We start from the raw sequence: 19,409 nt of genomic DNA, 5'->3' as shown, positions 1-19,409 counted from the left end.
CAATGTACTATGAAATTCTCTGCTGTGCACACGGGAGCTGAGGGACCTGCTTCTACCACAACCTCCTCCTGCTGACTTGCCAGCAATACTGAATGAAAGGAGTGGGGGCAGCAGTGCCTGCTGGGAAGGCTGCAACTTCAACCTTCAACTATGCTCCTGAGGAGGCCAGCCACAAGCTCACCTGTATGCTGGCAGTAGCCGCCCCCCTACCCCCCACCCCCAGCCAAGAGTGAGACATCACTCCAAGTCCTTCACTGTGGGCCACTGCAACTTTGCCTGGGAGATACCTGAAGCAGGATGGGCCCCGAAAGCAAATAACCTCAGGCCCTCAGCATGTATGCTTGGATCTGGGAGATTCCCATGGCTCTTCACAGTAGCAGGCTCTGGAAGGTTCCAACAACTCTAGTTAGCATATGGGAGACACACAACACTCCCCCCCCCACACACACACACTGTAGTCTAAGCTGGCCTGAAACTTGCCATATAGCCCAGACTGATCTTGGACTTACAGCAATCCTTCTGTCTCAGCCTCCCAAATCCTAGAAGTCGTAAGCAATCACACCTGGCTTCTCCTTTCCTTTTTGTTAGAGGAATACCCATGGTATATGTTCGCTTTTGTAACCGTGACTTACAAGAAAGGGGGTGGGTTCATCTTGGTTTGTAGTTTTCAAGATTCTAGTCGAGATCAGTTGGGCCCATTGCTTTGGCACTGTATTGCTGCATTTGGCAAGGCAGCATAATGGAGCAAAAAAACAAACAAGCAAAAAACCAAACACCTCTCAATTCATGGCCAGAAAGAAAAGAGAAGTGAAGTGTCAGACATGAAGGCGCACACCTGCGGCCCTGGCCCTTCTGCAGGGGGATCAGGAGTTCAAGACCAGCCTGGGCAACACAGTGACAGGCTGCCTCAATGAGCCAATAAAACTGCCTTTAATAGCAACACTTGGGAACCTGAGAAAGGAGGGCAGAATGTAAAGCTAGCCCAGGCAAGATCCTGTCTAAAAAGAGAGCAAGAGAACATCCTTGGATAGTTTTATGTCAATGTGACACAAGTTAGTTATCTGAAATGAGGGAATCGTAACTGAGGAAATGCCTCCAGCAGTCTAATTGTAGGGTGTTTCTTTAATTAGTGACTGATGCCGGTGGTGCTATCCCTGGGCTAAGAAAGCAGGCTGAGCAAACCAGTAAGCAGCACCCTCCATGGCCTCTGCTTCAGCTCCGGCCTCCAGGTTCCTGTCCTGACTTCCTTCAATGATGGAGTACTGTGAGGAAGTGTAAGCCAAATAAACCATTTCCTCCCCAGCTTGCTTCTTGGTCATGGTGTTTCATTACATCAATAGAAACCCTGACTAAGACAGAAAGCAACAGCAAAAGCTGTGAAGAGAGAAAGAGAGGGAGGGATGGAGGGAGGGGGAGAGAGAGAGAGAGGAAGGAGGAGGAAGAGAAGGAGGAAGGAAAAGGAGAAGAAGGAGGAGGAGGAGGAAAGAAAGAAGAAAAAGGAGGAGGAGGAAGAAGAAGAGGAGGAGGAAGAAAAAGAAGGAGGAGGAGGAGGAGGAGGAGGAGGAGGAGAAGGAGAAGAAGAAGAAGAAGAAGAAGAAGAAGAAGAAGAAAGAAAGAAAGAAAAGAAAAGAAAAAAAGAAAGAAGAAAAAGGAGGAGGAGAAGGAGGAGGAAGAAAGAGCAGGAGGAGGAAGAGAAGATAGAAAGGGAGTTAGGGAGTAAGGGAGGAGAGAAAGGGAGGGAGAGGAAGTTGAAGAGAAGAAGAAAGGTGAACAGGAGGAGAAGGGAGGAAGGAAAGGACCTGGGACTCACAGCTTCCCTTAGGAGCATGCCCATAGTTTCTGAATATCTCTAAGCAGGATTTCGTTGCTTAAAGTCTTCACCATCGTCCAATGGCAACTCCCTGGGAACTAAATCGCTAACATGGAATCATACATAGCATGAAACATCTTAAAGGTACCCTAGGACATTCTGGGCTGAGATCTGGGAAGAATTCAGAATTGTCCTAAGGAGACACCTGGAAAGGTGGGCTTACTGAGTTCAGTGGCACCATCATCCAATGTGTGCCTATCACACGCAGCAGCAGCTCAATGGGCAAGGAAAGAGTCAGGGATGCAATTAAGGGATGGAGGGATGGATGGATGGATAGTTATGTTGTCTTATTCGCTGCTAAATGTTAAGAATGCAGGATGGAAGGCAAAAGTTATTTCAACTGCAAGATCTTAGAAAAGAATCACATGTAGCCTTGGCTGTCCTGGAACTCACTCAGGCTGAGTGAGGCTGACTTCAGATTCACAGAGATCTGCCTGCCTGCCTCTGCCTCCTGAATGCTGGGATTAAAGGCGTGCGCTACCACTGCACAGCAAAAAGAATCATTCTCAGCTCTCTCTGGGCCATACGTTTTGCTAGAGAGCTGATTAGAATTCATCCATCTATCCACTCACAATGACAAACTGGGAAGCAGCATGCGGGCAAGGACCACAGAACCCCAGGAGGGGACAAGGCTCAGGGTGAAGGGAAGGTGAGGCTGAAGGACTGACCAGGGTCTCAGCATTCATGACAACCTTACAGCCACAAAAGCCACACCTTTTACCTTCACACACACCCCACTCCTATCATTCATGTGTGCTGTCAACTGCTTGTCAGACTTCTCACCCCCAAGAAGGGCATGTGCATTCTGCAGACAACTGAAGAGACTCGAAGGAACAAGAATCTAATAACAAAAATCCAAGCAGTATGGGAGATAAATGGGGAAGCCATGTGGGCGTAAGGGGGTAGAGGTCTGCATCCCAGTCCCCTCCCCATGGCATCTGCAGTGCCTCCCAGCCTTTCTGACCCCTGCAAAGAGCAGCATGACTGGACCTTTAAATTGGGAAAATGCTTCATCATGTTCTGCTCCATCATGAAAAACTAGAGTCTCCTCCCCCTCCTCCCTAGTGCACTCTCCTGGCCTGCAGCCAGGGGCTGGGAATGAGACACAGGACAGGAAAGGGATCTCTTTTAGGGAATCTATCAGTTCTCCTCCTAGGGATCCCTCCAAAAGAGAAAACCACAGCAAACTGGGGTGCAGTGAGGCTTGAGGTAACTGCCTGGGAGAAGTTCTGATCTGAAGAAGTCTATACTGGTTTCCAGAGCTTGTCAGTGGGCATTGGAGTGGGGCTCTCTCTGCTCCGGGAAGAGGTTTGCAGGGAGAAAGAACTTCACAGAGAGCCAGGCACTGGACAGGACATGCAGGGGTGGGTCACTTACATACAACCGTAGGTCGTTTCGAGCCCGTCATATGACTCATCCAATCCTCCCCTGTACCGCACAGAGGGACTGCTTGGAAAAGCTATGGAACCTCCCTACTCCGTTAGGCATAGATTTAACCCTTCCCATCCGAGGAGCGGCTGCTGTCCGTGGTGCTGAAGCGATAGCGGCACGGGCGGCTCCGTCCACTAACACCGCTTTTGACCGGAAAACCAAACCAAGAACGAGCCGTATAATAAAGCAAGAGCTCCAAGTCTAAGCCCCTCCGCCGTCCCCGCCCTTTCACCTGAAGCCTCAGTAGGGCTCATGATGGAGGTCGGTGGACTTTGGTACTGAAAAACCACTCCACCACTTCCTCGGAGCATGAAAGGGGATGCTTACGGCAGTACTGGTTCATCTATTCTGGAAAAGGAATGAGATGCCAAGATAAAGCAGAAAAATCGGGCAAGGAAGGGAGAAAGACAAAGTTCTCAGGTGAGAGGAACTGGTTACTATTCCGACTGGCAATATGTGGGTTCTCCTCCCCAAAATCAGCCAGACATTTCCCAAGTTCGAACCTCCTAGGGGCACATGGGAGCTTGGAGCTGCATCTTGTCTCTTGCACACAAGGGAAAACCAAACATAGGAGAACACAATTTGTACAAGGTCATTCAGCTAGCGAAGCACAGAAGCTAACCCCACCCTGTGGCAGAACTTGGCTTCGGTGTTGAGGCTCTTGCTGCCTACTGAGGGACCCCCTGTTCTTCGTAGGCAGTTTTCCTTTCCGGGCAAGAGGAGACTCCACTTTCCAGTCGTGGCCACTGGAATTTTTAGAGAGCACCACGTTCCTCTCACCCAGCGCTCCCTTTCTCCGTCTGCAGTGTTCTCCTTCTCAGGGTAGCTTTGCGGTCCTTTCAAACTCCACGCCCACCCCAACCCCAACCCCGAAGCCAGCTGTACAGTTCCTTAAGCCCCTTTGGGTGGCCCAGGGCCGCTGTAGTATCTGGGGAACACTGCACCGCCAGCTAGAAGGTCCCCATTTATCATCAGTAGCATCCATCATGCAACCCCATACAGAATCCCTTCGTGGGTGACTGCAGTCTGCACTCCTCATCTCAAGGTCCTCTCTAACTATCAGGGAACCAACCCTGTGCTGCTTCTCAAGTGGGGGTGTCCTCTCATAGTAATCACTGCAGTCTCCCACTGCTTCAACCCGAAGGCGCCCTGACCCATCAGTTCTGCAATCCTCTCCCTATTTCCAGTGCCCTCTCTTATTCTGAGGGTCTTATTCTGACTAATAGGGTCTTCCGACATGCACCTGGAGGTCTGCACTTGTCCGCTCCGGAAGTCCTTTACTCCTTGGTCTGACCTCGGGAGGCTCTACTGACGATGCGTCGATTCCCCTTCACTCCTGGGTCGTCCCCCCCAGCCCCGCCCCTCTCACTGCGGAGAAGCCGGTCGGCCCGGGGCCGCGGGGGAGGAGGTGGAGAGGGTGGGGCCCTCCTCCCCAGCCCCCCACTGCCGAGGGGCCGGACCGGGCCACCGCGGATATAAAAGAGCCGGAGTCCCAGAGCTGCCGCAGTGCTGCCTGCCCCGTCCCAGCCCCGCACTCCCGCTCCGCTGGCGGCCGCACCTGCTCCGGCCATGATGAGCTTCGGCAGCGCCGATGCGCTGCTGGGCGCCCCGTTCGCGCCGCTGCACGGAGGCGGCAGCCTGCACTACTCGCTGAGCCGCAAGGCAGGCCCGGGCGGCACGCGCTCCGCGGCCGGCTCCTCCAGCGGCTTCCACTCGTGGGCGCGGACGTCCGTGAGCTCCGTGTCCGCCTCACCCAGCCGCTTCCGCGGCGCCGCCTCGAGCACCGACTCGCTAGACACCCTAAGCAACGGCCCAGAGGGCTGCGTGGTGGCGGCGGTGGCGGCGCGCAGCGAGAAGGAGCAGCTGCAGGCTCTGAACGACCGCTTCGCGGGCTACATCGACAAGGTGAGGCAGCTCGAGGCGCACAACCGCAGCCTGGAGGGCGAGGCGGCGGCGCTGCGGCAGCAGCAAGCCGGCCGCGCCGCCATGGGCGAGCTGTACGAGCGCGAGGTGCGCGAGATGCGCGGCGCCGTGCTGCGCCTCGGGGCGGCGCGCGGGCAGCTGCGCCTGGAGCAGGAGCACCTGCTGGAGGACATCGCTCACGTCCGCCAGCGGCTGGACGAGGAGGCCCGGCAGCGTGAGGAGGCGGAGGCGGCGGCGCGCGCCCTGGCGCGCTTCGCGCAGGAGGCGGAAGCGGCGCGCGTGGAGCTGCAGAAGAAGGCGCAGGCGCTGCAGGAGGAGTGCGGCTACCTGCGGCGCCACCACCAGGAGGAGGTGGGCGAGCTGCTCGGTCAGATCCAGGGCTGCGGGGCCGCGCAGGCGCAGGCTCAGGCCGAGGCTCGCGACGCCCTCAAGTGCGACGTGACGTCGGCGCTGCGGGAGATCCGCGCGCAGCTCGAAGGCCACGCGGTGCAGAGCACGCTGCAGTCCGAGGAGTGGTTCCGAGGTGCGCGGGAGCGCGGGGTGGGAAGGGGTCGCCCCCTCCTGGCGGAGCAGTGAGCAGCCCGAGAGGACTCCTCTCAGAAGTAGCTAGACCCGCTGCGAGGTGCATGCCACCTGACAAAGTAGCGGTTTTACCCAGACCCTCCCTTGGGGCGCCCCAACTCTGGATTTTCCTTTAGAAAAAGGAAACCACCCTCCACATTTTTTATGTCTGTAATTAAACACCGGGGCCAACCCCTGTGCCCCACACACTGTTAGACCCCAGATTCAGACTGATCTCCCATCTGAAATGGAGCAAGCCCCGTCTGGACCCAGCGTATCAGGTATCCAGCAGCCGCTTGCCATGCCAACTCTGCCCACCCTTTCTTGCGCACCCTGCGCAGTGGGTGGAACAGGAGTATTCGTTCTACCAGGCTTCGTCCCACTACTTGCTCAGTACATAACATCGCGAATTTTAGTAATTGCTGTGTAAAAATGAAAGCCATTCATTTTCATGCCGTTTCTAGCCAGTACGGAACCATCATGTGGACCTCATTGCTGTAAATGGCTGTTATTTAATATCCCCTTCCTCTTTCCCAAAATTTACAGGGGTTCTGAGTCAGCTAGACTGCAGTTGCCCTGAAACCTTACCCTTTAGCTGCAGGGTGACCTTGACCAACATTGGCTTTCTCTCATTCTCATTTCTTTTGGGATTGGGGCAAAGAGTAACTGGGCTTCTTTGTGTCAGCTGCAGTCATCTGCTGTAGTCGTTCCTGTAGTCATCTATAAATCTGGAGGCAAGTACAGAGCATCTGCGCTTTTCAAAAGTGTCTGTGATCCATAATAGCCAAGAATCCTAACTTGAGTGGCTTTTAAGCCTTTGCTAACAGCATGGAAAGCCAGGAATGCTGGGATTTGGATGGTTGGAATTTCCCTTTTCATGTTCTACGCCTTTGCGGTGGCAGTGCCCTTCCCCCATCTCTGCAGCAAGGCTCCTCCCAGAGGGGACCTCTTCTCTTCTTTTAGGTTTGCCCTTCACCAAGCAGAGCATCCCAGGATATGTGTTCCCACCAGCTGGCCTCTTTCTTTCCACCCGGACTCAGCTCTTGGATACAGGATGTTCACTTTCTGGAGATTAAGACCGATTTCTTATTTCCACTGGCCTGGACAAGATCTGAGAACCAGGTGCCAGTTGGTGGCAGAGACTCCACTGGCTCTGGGGCTGCTGTGTTAAGGGAGTCAGAAGAGGAAGGGACAGAGGCTGGGACAGGACGGGCCTTGTACTCTCCTATGACCTTGGACTCCGTAGAAATCTGCAATGAAGTTACCATGGCTACATTGTAACTGACGGCTTGTGTTCATACCTGGGGAAGTCAGAGGAATATGAACTTCCTTCCCAAGCCTGTATACCCCAGCTCAGAGTTAGGCCTCATGCTAGCTTCCCATCTGAACCTTCAGTGCAGTGTGCCAACCCTTTGTTAAGGAACTCTGCCAGGCACTAGAATCACCAATGGGGGCTTCCTGTCTCCTGAGTGGTTTATGGATCAAGTTGAGGGAGACACAGTCTGTTTTCTGAAGCCAGATAGACTCAATTTGAATCCTGCCACTCACTAGCAGTGTGGCTTTGGACCATAACTACTTAACTGTCATAGGAAAGGGTGTATTAAATATCCTAGCACCCAGTAGGTCTTCAACCCATGCATGCCACTTTTCTGATTGCAACCCAAGTTCATATGTTGCTAACCCTGTGTCCTGATTCCTTCCCTACTTAGTGAGGTTGGACCGACTCTCAGAGGCAGCCAAAGTGAACACAGATGCTATGCGCTCGGCCCAAGAGGAGATAACTGAGTACCGGCGGCAGCTGCAAGCCAGGACCACAGAGTTGGAGGCCCTGAAAAGCACCAAGGAGTCACTGGAGAGGCAGCGCTCTGAGCTAGAGGACCGTCATCAGGCAGACATTGCCTCCTACCAGGTGAGCAGAGGGGAGGGTGACTGACTGACCTTCTTAGAGCAGGACTCTGGCCTCTGAGTCAGACTTCACATCTGCTGTTGTGTGACCTGGAGAGTTCTCTGCCTACCTGAACTAAAATTCCCTCTCTGGAGTGAACGGAAGAAAACCAGCATAAACCTCCGCTTTGCAGATCTGTGAAGATCTAAGAGATTTAGAGTGCTCACAACCTTGGGGACAGAGCTCAGTGGTCGAGTGCATGAGGTCCTGGGCTCCGTCCTAGCATCTAAGAAAGAATTTACTACTCAAGTATAAATGCTCAGCATAATCTCGGTTAGAGTAGGCATTCTAGTCACCAGTGTCTGTGGGTGTGGCCTGGGAAGATTTCTTCTGTCAGTCTGGGGAGAAAAGTGTCACTTTCCTAGAACCTGATAAACAAGTAAATGTGGAGACTACAGAGACACTGGCAGCCGGAGAAACATTAAGGAGTAAGTAAAGGGCCGTATGATGGTTCACTCTAAGGCAGTGCTTCCCAGCCCTCCTGACACTGCTGTCCTTGCATACAGGCCCTCATGCTGTGGTGACCCCAGTCAGAAAATTATTTTCATTACTATTTCATAACCGCAATTTTACTAGTTATGAATCACAATGTAACTATTTTTTGGAGAAAGAGGTTTGTTAAACCCCTGGGAGAACTACTGCTTTAAGCAGTGGTCCAGGGAAAAGAAGTTTCATCTGTATCCAGTATGCTTCCGGGTAGCCTCTGGCTTGCCAGGGAATCAAATAGCAAGGGTTGACACTTGCAGGCACTTTTGGAAAGAACAGAAAACAAAGTAACTAAGACTGCTCTTGCCCCAGGTATCCCTGTGGAGTGTACCACCCCAGCTACGTCTCAACCCTTAAGGGAGCATTTTCTAAGACATCTGTAAAAATTCACCCATCATTCTGACTGAGTCAGTGTCTGTTGTATTTCATTCCAGAACTTTCCTCAGGCTGAGAGTTTTGCTCCAGACTTTTCCATGATTGTACATGCACATCGAAACTTTGCCAGGGTGGGGCTTTGTCCTCCAGCCAGGTGGCTGAGCAGGGTAGCACCAGCTTACCTTGCCAGGTACTGCTTGGCAGATGACTCTCCTGATGTCTGATCTGTCTTCCCCAGGACGCTATTCAGCAGCTGGACAGTGAGCTGAGAAACACCAAGTGGGAGATGGCTGCACAGCTCCGAGAGTACCAGGACCTGCTCAACGTCAAGATGGCCCTGGACATTGAGATTGCCGCTTACAGGTAAGATGACCCAGGAGCTCGAGGCAGGGTAGAACCCTGACCTCCATAAAGTACTAAGCCTTCAGTTTCAGATTGTGTTTGGGTGGCTGCCTGCGTTTTAGAAACAGAAGGTCTTTTAGTTTTTATTTTGTTTTATTTTGTAAAACAGATCTTACTAGATCACAGAGACCCACCTACCTCTGCATCCCAAGTGCTGGGATTAAAGGTGTGTGTCATCACAATCTAGCTAAAGACATGGACCAGGGACACCTCTGTAGAGTCTCTCTCCTCCTACCTTTACATGGGCTCTGAGGGTGGAATTCAGGCATTAAGGCCTGTGCAGCAAGCCTCTCTACTCACCAAGCCATCTTACCAGCCCAAAGTATTTCAGTTGTGAGCCTTAACCCTTAAAAGCTCAGCTGTCCCTCCCATACTAATTATAGTACAATATATTTTAATGATGTATGGTCAGCAGAATGGTTCAGTGGGTAAAGGCACTTGCTATAAAAGCCTGAGGGCCCATGTTTGACCAGCAGAATCTCCTGTAGAGAGAGAACTTTGATTCCTGAAAGTTGTCCATAACCTCCCTCCCCCACTGAGGCGCCCATGTACCCACACCTGCGCACGAGCACAATGAAATAAGAAAAAAGTATTATAAAGTCTATATCTTAAATTGGCCATTTAACAGTTTTAAAAGAACATGTCTTCGAGGCCAGCCTGGTCTTCAAAGTGAGTTCCAGGACAGCCAGGGCTACACAGAGAAACCCTGTCTCGAAACCCCCTCCCCCCTAAAATAAGTCAGTGATGTTGAATTCATTTGCATATATTTGTATACACAACACTCCTCTCCCTCCATCCAAAATCATTGACTCAGGAGTGACTTCTTATCCTTCTGACGGCGCCTTACAGTTTAAAGACCCTTCTCTATCCCAAAGTCAGCTAGTCAGAGAGTTGCTTTGGAGGAAAAGAGGCACTTAGCTAGTCAGACACTATTACAGCCCCACTCTATGGAGTTTCTTAGCTTGCTTGGCCTTCATTCCTTGCAGAAGTAAATGGAGACAACAGAAACAACATCCAAACCATGGGTTGGTGGGAGCTCAGCCAGTCCTGCTTACGAGGTGTCCAGCTGACACAGGTTCTGCTGGTGCTCACTGAATGGTAGCCATGAGACGACCAGTCCCCAAAGATGAGACATCACAGCCTAGCAGGGATGACATCCCAGGCTTCTTCTGGTTGGTGTCCTTGGCTGTCCACCTCCTGCTCTGCTCTAATCTTGGTAACTCAGTGTAGTACAGTGATCCTAGAGATAGAAACACGGGCCCTGCCCCAGGCTGTAGATTAAGATCTGTAGTTTAACAGGATCCAGGATAATTTGTAAGCTGTTAAATTTGGAAGCCACTGTTCTGGGGGAAGCCCCTATGCATCCACTAAGCAGCCACCTCATCTCCCGCCAAGCCCTTAACACTCATTCCCCTCACAGAAGCAGCCCTCTGAGGTAAGGATGCTGGTGATCAGCCTTTTACCAATGAAGAAATGGAGGCCTTTAGAGTCTGGGTAGCTTGAGGAGCTAAGTGAGAGGGGAAATCCCAAAGAATGGCTCCAAAAGGAGCCATTAGGAAACCCCTCAGCCTGAATGTGGGCTTCCTCATTCCCTTCAGCCATGGGAAGGGCTTACATTTTATGTTGTTGTGTGTGCAGTGCACGTGTAGAGGTTACATACAACATTCAGGAGTCATTCTCTCTGTCTCTCCAAACCCAGAGACTCATACATACTGGACCAGCAATATGCCACCGAGCTATAACCCTGGACCCCCAACTTTCTCTTGAAATAGGTTTTTCTTTTGGGGGGGTGGGATTGTTTGAGACAGGCTTTCTCTGTATAGTCTTGGCTGTCCTGGAACTTGCTTTGTAGAACAGGCTGGCCTCGAACTTACAGAGGTCCATTTGTTTCTGTCTCTCAAGTGCTGAATTAAAGTCTCGTGCCAACATGCCTGTCTTGAATTAAGTGTTAGTTGAGAGACACGCAGTGTAACTTTTGTCAGTGTAGGGTCTTCTGTGGAGGACCACTCTTTAGGGCGAAAGTTCCTCCCTTAAGCAGCAGTGCAGCCCCCATGAGGGTCAGGCTTTGTAGGCGGCCACCGGAACAGTTCCCGAAGTAACTCTCAAAGTCTTCCTGCCAAGGCTGTGACTCAGGGCAGGGTATTGTTAGCATAACTCCATCCCCAGCACCAGAAAAAATAAGTGAGTTCAAAAGTCTATTAGGAATGAAAATGAAAAATCTGAAAAAAAGAGCAGTAGAGAAGAGAAGTGGAGGGAGCAAGGGAGAGAGAGAGATTCCTGCCATTGAGTCATACCCTTCATTCACCAAACCCTGTCCCTGCACATACTAGGGCTTCAGAAAGCCAACCAGGAGTCCAGCTCTGAGGTAACAGTGTATCCCATTATCCACTCCACAGAAAGCTCCTGGAAGGCGAAGAGTGTCGGATTGGCTTTGGTCCGAGTCCCTTCTCTCTTACTGAAGGACTCCCAAAAATTCCCTCCATATCCACGCACATAAAAGTCAAAAGCGAAGAGATGATAAAGGTAGTAGAGAAATCCGAGAAGGAAACTGTGATTGTAGAAGGACAGACAGAAGAGATCCGGGTGACGGAAGGAGTGACAGAAGAGGAGGACAAAGAGGCCCAAGGTCAGGAAGGAGAAGAAGCAGAAGAGGGAGAAGAAAAAGAAGAAGAGGAAGGAGCAGCAGCTACATCTCCCCCTGCAGAAGAGGCTGCATCTCCAGAAAAAGAAACCAAGTCTCGTGTGAAAGAAGAGGCCAAGTCCCCAGGTGAGGCCAAGTCCCCAGGTGAGGCCAAGTCCCCAGCTGAGGCCAAGTCCCCAGGTGAGGCCAAGTCCCCAGGTGAGGCCAAGTCCCCAGGTGAGGCCAAGTCTCCAGCTGAGCCCAAGTCTCCAGCTGAGCCCAAGTCTCCAGCTGAGGCCAAGTCACCAGCTGAGCCCAAGTCTCCAGCTACAGTGAAGTCTCCAGGTGAGGCCAAGTCACCATCTGAGGCCAAATCTCCAGCTGAAGCCAAATCTCCAGCTGAGGCCAAATCTCCAGCTGAGGCCAAATCTCCAGCTGAGGCCAAGTCACCAGCTGAAGCCAAGTCACCAGCTGAAGCCAAATCTCCAGCTACAGTGAAGTCTCCAGGTGAGGCCAAGTCACCATCTGAGGCCAAATCTCCAGCTGAAGCCAAATCTCCAGCTGAGGCCAAATCTCCAGCTGAGGCCAAATCTCCAGCTGAGGTCAAGTCACCAGGTGAGGCCAAGTCTCCAGCTGAGCCCAAGTCACCAGCTGAGGCCAAATCTCCAGCTGAGGTCAAGTCACCAGCTGAGGCCAAATCTCCAGCTGAGGTCAAGTCCCCAGGTGAGGCCAAGTCTCCAGCTGCAGTGAAGTCACCAGCTGAGGCCAAGTCTCCAGCTGCAGTCAAGTCCCCAGGTGAGGCCAAGTCCCCAGGTGAGGCCAAGTCACCAGCTGAGGCCAAATCTCCAGCTGAGGCCAAGTCACCAATTGAGGTAAAATCTCCAGAGAAGGCCAAGACCCCCGTCAAGGAAGGAGCAAAATCTCCAGCTGAGGCCAAGTCTCCTGAGAAGGCCAAGTCCCCCGTGAAGGAAGATATCAAGCCCCCAGCTGAGGCGAAATCCCCTGAGAAGGCCAAGAGCCCCGTGAAGGAAGGAGCAAAGCCTCCTGAGAAGGCCAAGCCTCTAGATGTGAAGTCTCCGGAAGCCCAGACTCCAGTACAGGAGGAAGCGAAGCACCCCACAGACATCAGACCCCCTGAGCAGGTGAAAAGTCCTGCCAAGGAGAAGGCCAAGTCCCCTGAGAAGGAAGAAGCCAAGACTTCTGAAAAGGTGGCTCCCAAGAAGGAAGAGGTGAAGTCCCCTGTGAAGGAGGAGGTAAAAGCCAAAGAACCCCCAAAGAAGGTAGAAGAAGAGAAGACACTGCCTACACCAAAGACAGAGGCGAAGGAGAGTAAGAAAGACGAAGCTCCCAAGGAGGCCCCGAAGCCCAAGGTGGAGGAGAAGAAGGAAACTCCCACGGAAAAGCCCAAGGACTCTACAGCAGAAGCCAAGAAGGAAGAGGCTGGAGAGAAGAAGAAAGCCGTGGCCTCAGAGGAGGAGACTCCTGCCAAGTTGGGTGTGAAGGAAGAAGCTAAACCCAAAGAGAAGACAGAGACAACCAAGACAGAAGCAGAAGACACCAAGGCCAAAGAACCTAGCAAACCCACAGAGACGGAAAAGCCAAAGAAAGAGGAGATGCCAGCGGCACCAGAGAAGAAAGACACCAAGGAGGAGAAGACCACAGAGTCCAGGAAGCCTGAGGAGAAGCCCAAAATGGAGGCCAAGGTCAAGGAGGATGACAAGAGCCTTTCCAAAGAGCCTAGCAAACCCAAGACAGAAAAGGCTGAAAAATCCTCTAGCACAGACCAGAAAGAAAGCCAGCCCCCAGAGAAGACCACAGAGGACAAGGCCACCAAGGGAGAGAAGTAAGAGAACAAGAGAAACACCCAGAATAGCCAAAGAAACTCAGGACGGTCCCAGTACTCAGGGGTCGGCGTAATAAATTTTATTTCTTCCTTTCCCTCCGTAAGAAGAAACACTGCTTAGATGGTGGGCCTGCCCTCACCAAACAGGAATTTCTATTAAGATTAAGTTAGCAAGAGAAGATAACCCTGAGCCTTGTCCCCCACGCCGAAAACCCTCCCCAGGTGATGGACAATTATGATAGCTTCTTGTAGCCGAACGTGATGTATGCTGAACGCTACGCGTAAAACACGCGTCTAAAAACTGCCCCCTCCTTTCCAAGTAAGTGCATTTATTTCCTGTATGTCCAACTGACAGATGACCGCAATAATGAATGAGCAGTTAGAAACGCATTATGCTTGAAATGTTGTAACCTATTCCTGAATGCCTTCTTGTTTTCCAAAGGAGTGGTCAGGCCCTTGCCCAGTACACGCTCCTGGAAGAGCTGCAGCAGGTGAGGCAGGGCGCTGGCCACTGAACCACGCCAGGGTGTACTCTCCACTGAAGTCCACTTTCAATTGCTTCCATGCAATAAAACCAAGTGCTTCTGAAATAAAACTGTGGTTGTTTTTACTTGTTCTCTTCCTCTGGGAAGGCAAGGGATGGCGGTCTAGACGTCACATCAGATCTGTGCTGGTGGCCTAGGGCATCTTCATCAGCATCACCTGGGAGCCTTATAAACTCACATACGGGGCTGGTGAGAAGGCTCAGTGGTTAAGAGCATTGGCTGTGCTTCCAGAGGTCCTGAGTTCCGGGCAACCACATTTGGCTCACAACCACCTATAAAGGGATCTGATGTCCTCTTCTGGCAGGCAGATGTATATGCAGCAGAACACTCATACATTAAATAAATTAAAAAAAAAAAAAAACAGAAAAACCCACAGACTCCTGACTGCACACCATTGACATCACAATCTGAGGGAGATGTGGGAAAGCACACACCTGGCCAGATCCCAGTTTACCCTAATGAACACTGATGCTGAGATACTGGGAACAGTGAGCTGGGGAGGATGTCGAACGGCCCATGGACTCTGCGTGTTAGATGAGAAAGTACCTGTGCATGAGGGGCCACATGTGGATAATTCATCTGTTGTGAAGACAATGGCCAGTCAACAGTCACCTAATTTACACTCACTGTGCTTCTCTGAGCATGGATTCTTTTTTTCAGTATGCACCCCACTACCACCCCTTTTTTGTGTTTTTATTTTGAGACAGTGTCTTGGTTACATACACAGGGTGACCTTGAACTCATAGTCCTGTCTCTATCACCCAAGTATCTGGAGTTACATGCACATGCCACTATGCCTAGCTCTGGAAGTGGTTTTGAAAGCTCTATGGCCCTCTTACAGGTTTCCATGACACCCTGACTGTTTAGGTCCTTGCTTGTGTGGTGGCACTGCCAGTGGCCCATTCTGTGTGCTCAACGCCCCTCCCAGGAATTGCCTCTCTGCTCCTCCCCCCACGGGTGGCTCTCAGCAGCTATCCTGTCTAATCTTCCTACTTCTGGTCAGAGGATTGGCCAGAATGGCCAGTTAGCTAAGGATGCTCTTTTCTGGGATTTTAAACTTGGGACCAGAGTGACTGGTAGGGGGATTCGAGTCAGGAGCCATGGGCAGCCATGTTTCCAGACCTATAGTAAGACAGTCTGAGACATGGTGAGATGAATAGGAACAAGATACCTAGAGAGCTATGGTGAGCATCCTGATGATCCAACCCACGGCTTTTGGCCGTTCCTCAAAGTGATAAATCCCCTTCTTTACCAAACTCTTCGGGTTATAACACTGATTTACAACAAGGAGAGCTCTAAATAATGCAGTGACTGAAAGGGGAGTTTTGGCTGAGCGGTGGTGGTGCACACCTTGAATACCAGAACTTGGGAGGCAGATCTCTGAATCTCTGGATTTGAGGCCAGCCTGGTCTATAGAGAAGTTCCAAGACAGTCAGGGCTGCATAGAGCAACGGTATCACAAAAAAGAAAAAAAAGTAATTTATGCTTGTGCTAGTGACAGAATGGCAGAATAGTGACACGTCAGGGAGTGAGCAAGCGCCTCTATCTCCATACCCCAAAATTCTGTTCTCCATCTGTCACAAAGATTGAAGTATTAAAAGAATGCCAAGACAGGTTAGGGCGGTCACCTTTAAATAAAGAAGTGTGTGTTTGACACAGACTCGTGTCTAACACGAGATTACCTCTTACTTGACTTGTTCCGAGATGACCTTGAACTCCTGCTCTCCCTGCTCTCCCTGCTTCCACCTCCTGAGGGCTGCACCGTAGGCTTGCACCTCAGCCCCTGGAAAAGAATCACTTAGTTATCAACGTAATCAATCAATGGCTGCAAACCTGATCTGTCTCACCTGGGTCAGACATCCATACGCCCTCGCACATAGCCACATCTGAACATAAAGTGAGGATCTGGAAGGCAGAAAAGCAAAGCCAGTCCTTTCTTGTAATTCTCTTGCCTCAGAGTCCCGAGTACCACGATTGCAGGCATGAGCCACCACACCTGGCTCTCCCCATCTGGCTTGCCTAGAAATGTCAGCCATTTGAATACTCCAAATTGCTTATAAAGATGACCCAGCATGTTAAGAGATAACTATATTATAGAAATGTAACATGTAATCTGTAGTCTACCTGGGCATCTTTCTTTTGAGACAGAGCCTTGTGTAGTCCAGGCTAGCTTCTAACATTATATCGTTGTAGAGAATGCCACAGCTTCTGACCTTTCTTCCTTAACTTTCCAAGGGCTGAGGTTACACGTGTGTCCCACCAACCCTGGTTTATGTAGTCCCAAGGATCAGATCCAGGGCCTGTGCTCTCGATCAACCAAACTATATCCTTAGTTCTATTTTTCAAGATGGGTTAAGATTGAGGAAGTGGAGTGGGAACCCAAAGCTGTTTGGTTTACAGATTAAATGAATTAATCAGTGATTAACTCTGAGTCACTATTAATGCATCTGGGTTGTACTACGGAAGGAAACAAAAGCCATTTAACTGAGAAAAAATCCACATTAACCAAGAGCAGGCTTAAGTGACCCCAACGCTGTATTTTGTGAGATGCTGCCAAAGTTCCAGTCTTAGGATGTGAGGGATATTTCCAGAAGATTGTGGCACCACAGGTAAGGGAAAGAGCTAGGATTTGACTCTAGAAGTAAAAAAAAAAATTACTGGAGCTAATAAAAGTCATTTTCAGATGCCAGGAGTGGTGGCGCACGCCTTTGATCCCAGCACTTGGGAGGCGGAGGCAGGCAGATTTCTGAGTTCGAGGCCAGCCTGGTCTACAAAGTGAGTTCCAGGACAGCCAGGGCTATACAGAGAAACCCTATCTCAAAAAAAAAAAAAGTCATATTCAGTAAAGCTTCAGGGTACAGATCAACACACAAAAAACCCACATATATAAACTGGGTGTGTGGCGTACACCTGTACTCTCAACATTCGAGAGGTGGGGGTCAGAGTATTAGAAGGTCAAGGTCATCTTCGCACTACAAACAAGCTGGATGGGCTGGAGAGATGGCTCAGTGGTTAAGAGAACTGAGTTCTCTTCCAGAGGTCCTGAGTTCGATTCCCAGCACCCACATAGTGGCTCACAACCATCTGTAATGGAATCTGATGCTCTTTCCTGGTGTGTCTGAAGACAGCTGCAGTGCACTCATATAATACAATAAATAAATCTTAAAAAAAAAAAAAAGAGTACTTGTTGCTGTGACCAAGAGCTCAGGTTTGATTCCCAGCACCCACAAGGGGGCTTTTAACTGTCTGTATAGCTACAGTCCCGGGTAATCAGGTAGTCCACAGGTACTAGACAGACATGTGCACAGACATATATGCACATAGAACATTCATACACATAAAATTAAATAATCAAATAATTAAAAATAAAAGTCAGAGACAGCCATCCTGGAAAAAGTGAGATTCTGTCTGAAAAAAAAAAAAAAAACAGCAGAATAATTGAGTCAATTTTGTGTCTCTTGACACTAGTGATGAATGTGGCACAGTGAACACATAGGACACTAGCAGTAAGCAATCTGAACAGAGATCTAGTTTTGTTTGTTTGTTGTTGTTTGTTTTTTTTAGATAGGGTCTCACCAGTAACCCAAGCTGGCTTGGAACCTGCTATGGAAACCAGGTTGGCCTTGAACTCAAAGAGGTCTGGTGCCTCTACCTCCTGAGTGCTGAGGCTAAAGGGCTGGGCCACCACATCTGGCTGAATGGAGAAGCTAAAAAATAATGTATAATAAATAGCATTAAAAGATCCACTTGCAGAGGCAAGCAGATCAATGTGTGAGCCAGTCTGGTCTACACAGTGTCAGTCTCCAAAAAGAAAATCCACATGAATTGAAGTTCGGGCACCTTGTATTTGTGGGTTGCAATACTTAACCTTGGTTTTTTTGTTTTTGTTTTTGTTTTTTTTTTTGAGACAGGGTCTCACAGAGGACACTTTGGTCTCACACTGCATTTACAAAACTGACACCTGCTTCCTGGCCTCTGTTCCCCAAGTGCTGGGATTCCAGTGTGCACCACCGCACCCTACTCTTTGCTTTGTTTGAACAGCAATCCTGCTAAGGGCAGATTACCAAGTCACCATGATCCCTATCAAAATTCCCATGCCCAGGCCAGGGACATGGCCTAGTGCTTGAAGGCACTCACAGCCAAGCCTGATGACCCAAGTGACCCAGGGACCATGAGGTGGAGGGAAAGAACCAAGTCTCAAAAGCTGGTCCTCCCCATAGGGCTCACAGGGACTGAACCACCAACCAAAGAGCACACAGGGCCCCTACTCATCTGTAGCAGATGTGCAGCTTGGTCTTCATGTGGGTCCTGAACAACTGGAGCAGAGGCTGTCTCTGATTCTTGCCTGCCACTGAAGAAGATGTGATGTAGAACGGGTGATCAGGATGTAAAGGGAATAAATAAATAAATTAATTAATGAAAAACATTTTTTAAATTAAAAAAAGTTGTTCTCCTACTTACAAACATAAAAACACACACGCGCGCATGCATGCACGCACATGCACAAATTCAACAAGAGTAATTAAAATTTTATTGCTGGGGCTGGAGAGATGGCTCGGTGGTTAAGAGCACTGACTGCTCTTCCAGAGGCCCTGAGTTCAATTCCCAGCAACCACATGGTAGATCACAACCATGTGTAATGGGATCCGATGCCCTCTTTTGGTGTGTCTGAAGACAGCTACAGTGTACTCACATACATAAAATAAATAAATCTAAAAAAAAAAAAAAAGAGCAGTGAGGTTAAGCATCTCAAGATGTGAAGCCCTGGAGTGTCTGGGTGGAGCCCTGGAGCGTCTGGGTGGACCAGTTCCAAGCCATCAGGACTACAGGGTGGGACCTGTCTCAACAAACAAACTATGAAGAGACAACAGTGACCAAAGCAAACCTTATAAAAGCAAACATTTATTGGGGCAAGGTTACCATTTCAGAGGCTTAGTCCATTATCATCATGGTGGGAAGCATGGCAGCGGACATGATGCTGGAGAAGGAGCTGGGAGTTCTACATCTTGACCAAAGGCAGCCAGAAGGAGACTCAAAATTCCACACTGGGCAGAGCTTAAGCATAGGAAACCTCAAAGCCCACCCCACAGTGACACACTTCCTCCAACAAGGCCACACCTCCTAATAGTGCCATTTCCTGTGGGCCAAGCATTCAAACTCGTGAGTCTATGGGGGCCATACCTATTCAAACCACCACAGTTACATATATTTACTTATTATGGTGTGTGTGTGTGTGTGTGTGTGTGTGTGTGTACATGTGCAGGCCCATGTGTGTTGCAGTGCTTGTGTCTATCGACAACCTATGGCAGTCAGTTTTCTCCTTCCACCACATGCATCCTAGGGATCAACATTTAGGTCACTAGACTTGTGCACCAGACATCTTTAACCCCTGAGCCACCTAGTCCTTG

The 19,409-nt window shown here is 50.1% G+C and overlaps 2 protein-coding genes and 1 long non-coding RNA gene across 9 annotated transcripts in view; 1 reads left to right on the top strand and 2 right to left on the bottom strand.

The window, feature by feature from the left end:
- Ap1b1 (adaptor protein complex AP-1, beta 1 subunit) overlaps positions 1–5,485 on the bottom strand; it is a 95,475-nt gene extending 89,990 nt beyond the window's left edge. For 4 of the 6 annotated variants that reach the window (XM_030245485.1, XM_030245486.1, XM_030245488.1 and 1 more), the window contains exon 1: positions 4,860–5,476. The gene's annotated coding sequence lies outside the window, so the exon portion shown is untranslated. Of the gene's footprint in view, positions 1–4,859 lie in introns of all 6 variants that reach the window. The other 2 variants (XM_030245487.1, NM_001243043.1) reach the window with 2 other exon arrangements.
- Nefh (neurofilament, heavy polypeptide) lies at positions 4,741–14,051 on the top strand. The gene is made up of 4 exons (NM_010904.3): positions 4,741–5,747; positions 7,495–7,694; positions 8,830–8,954; positions 11,390–14,051. Exons 1-4 carry the CDS (start codon positions 4,871–4,873, stop codon positions 13,458–13,460), a joined length of 3,273 nt encoding a protein of 1,090 aa, NP_035034.2. The 5' UTR covers positions 4,741–4,870; the 3' UTR covers positions 13,461–14,051.
- Gm35321 lies at positions 9,568–18,963 on the bottom strand. 2 transcript variants are annotated; one of them, XR_872231.3, is made up of 2 exons: positions 15,684–18,963; positions 9,568–11,212 (listed from the first exon to the last, which is right to left on the bottom strand). It is a non-coding gene; the product is annotated as a predicted gene, 35321 (long non-coding RNA). The 2 variants fall into 2 exon arrangements; XR_381020.2 differs by having other exon boundaries at positions 9,568–10,254; positions 15,684–16,711.
- Positions 18,964–19,409: the final 446 nt, after the last annotated feature.

Source organism: Mus musculus, chromosome 11 (genome assembly GCF_000001635.26).
Source record: "Mus musculus strain C57BL/6J chromosome 11, GRCm38.p6 C57BL/6J".
NCBI lineage: Eukaryota > Metazoa > Chordata > Mammalia > Rodentia > Muridae > Mus > Mus musculus.
The sequence above is the reverse complement of the archived record's forward strand: the minus strand, read 5'-3'. Positions and strand labels throughout refer to the sequence as shown.

Coding starts and splice junctions, on each gene's coding strand:
- Nefh (NM_010904.3), top strand. CDS start 4,871: ATGATGAGCTTCGGCAGCGCCGATGCGCTGCTGGGCGCCCCGTTCGCG. Junction 7,695..8,829: donor CAGACATTGCCTCCTACCAG/GTGAGCAGAGGG, acceptor TGTCTTCCCCAG/GACGCTATTCAGCAGCTGGA. Junction 8,955..11,389: donor ATTGAGATTGCCGCTTACAG/GTAAGATGACCC, acceptor TCCACTCCACAG/AAAGCTCCTGGAAGGCGAAG.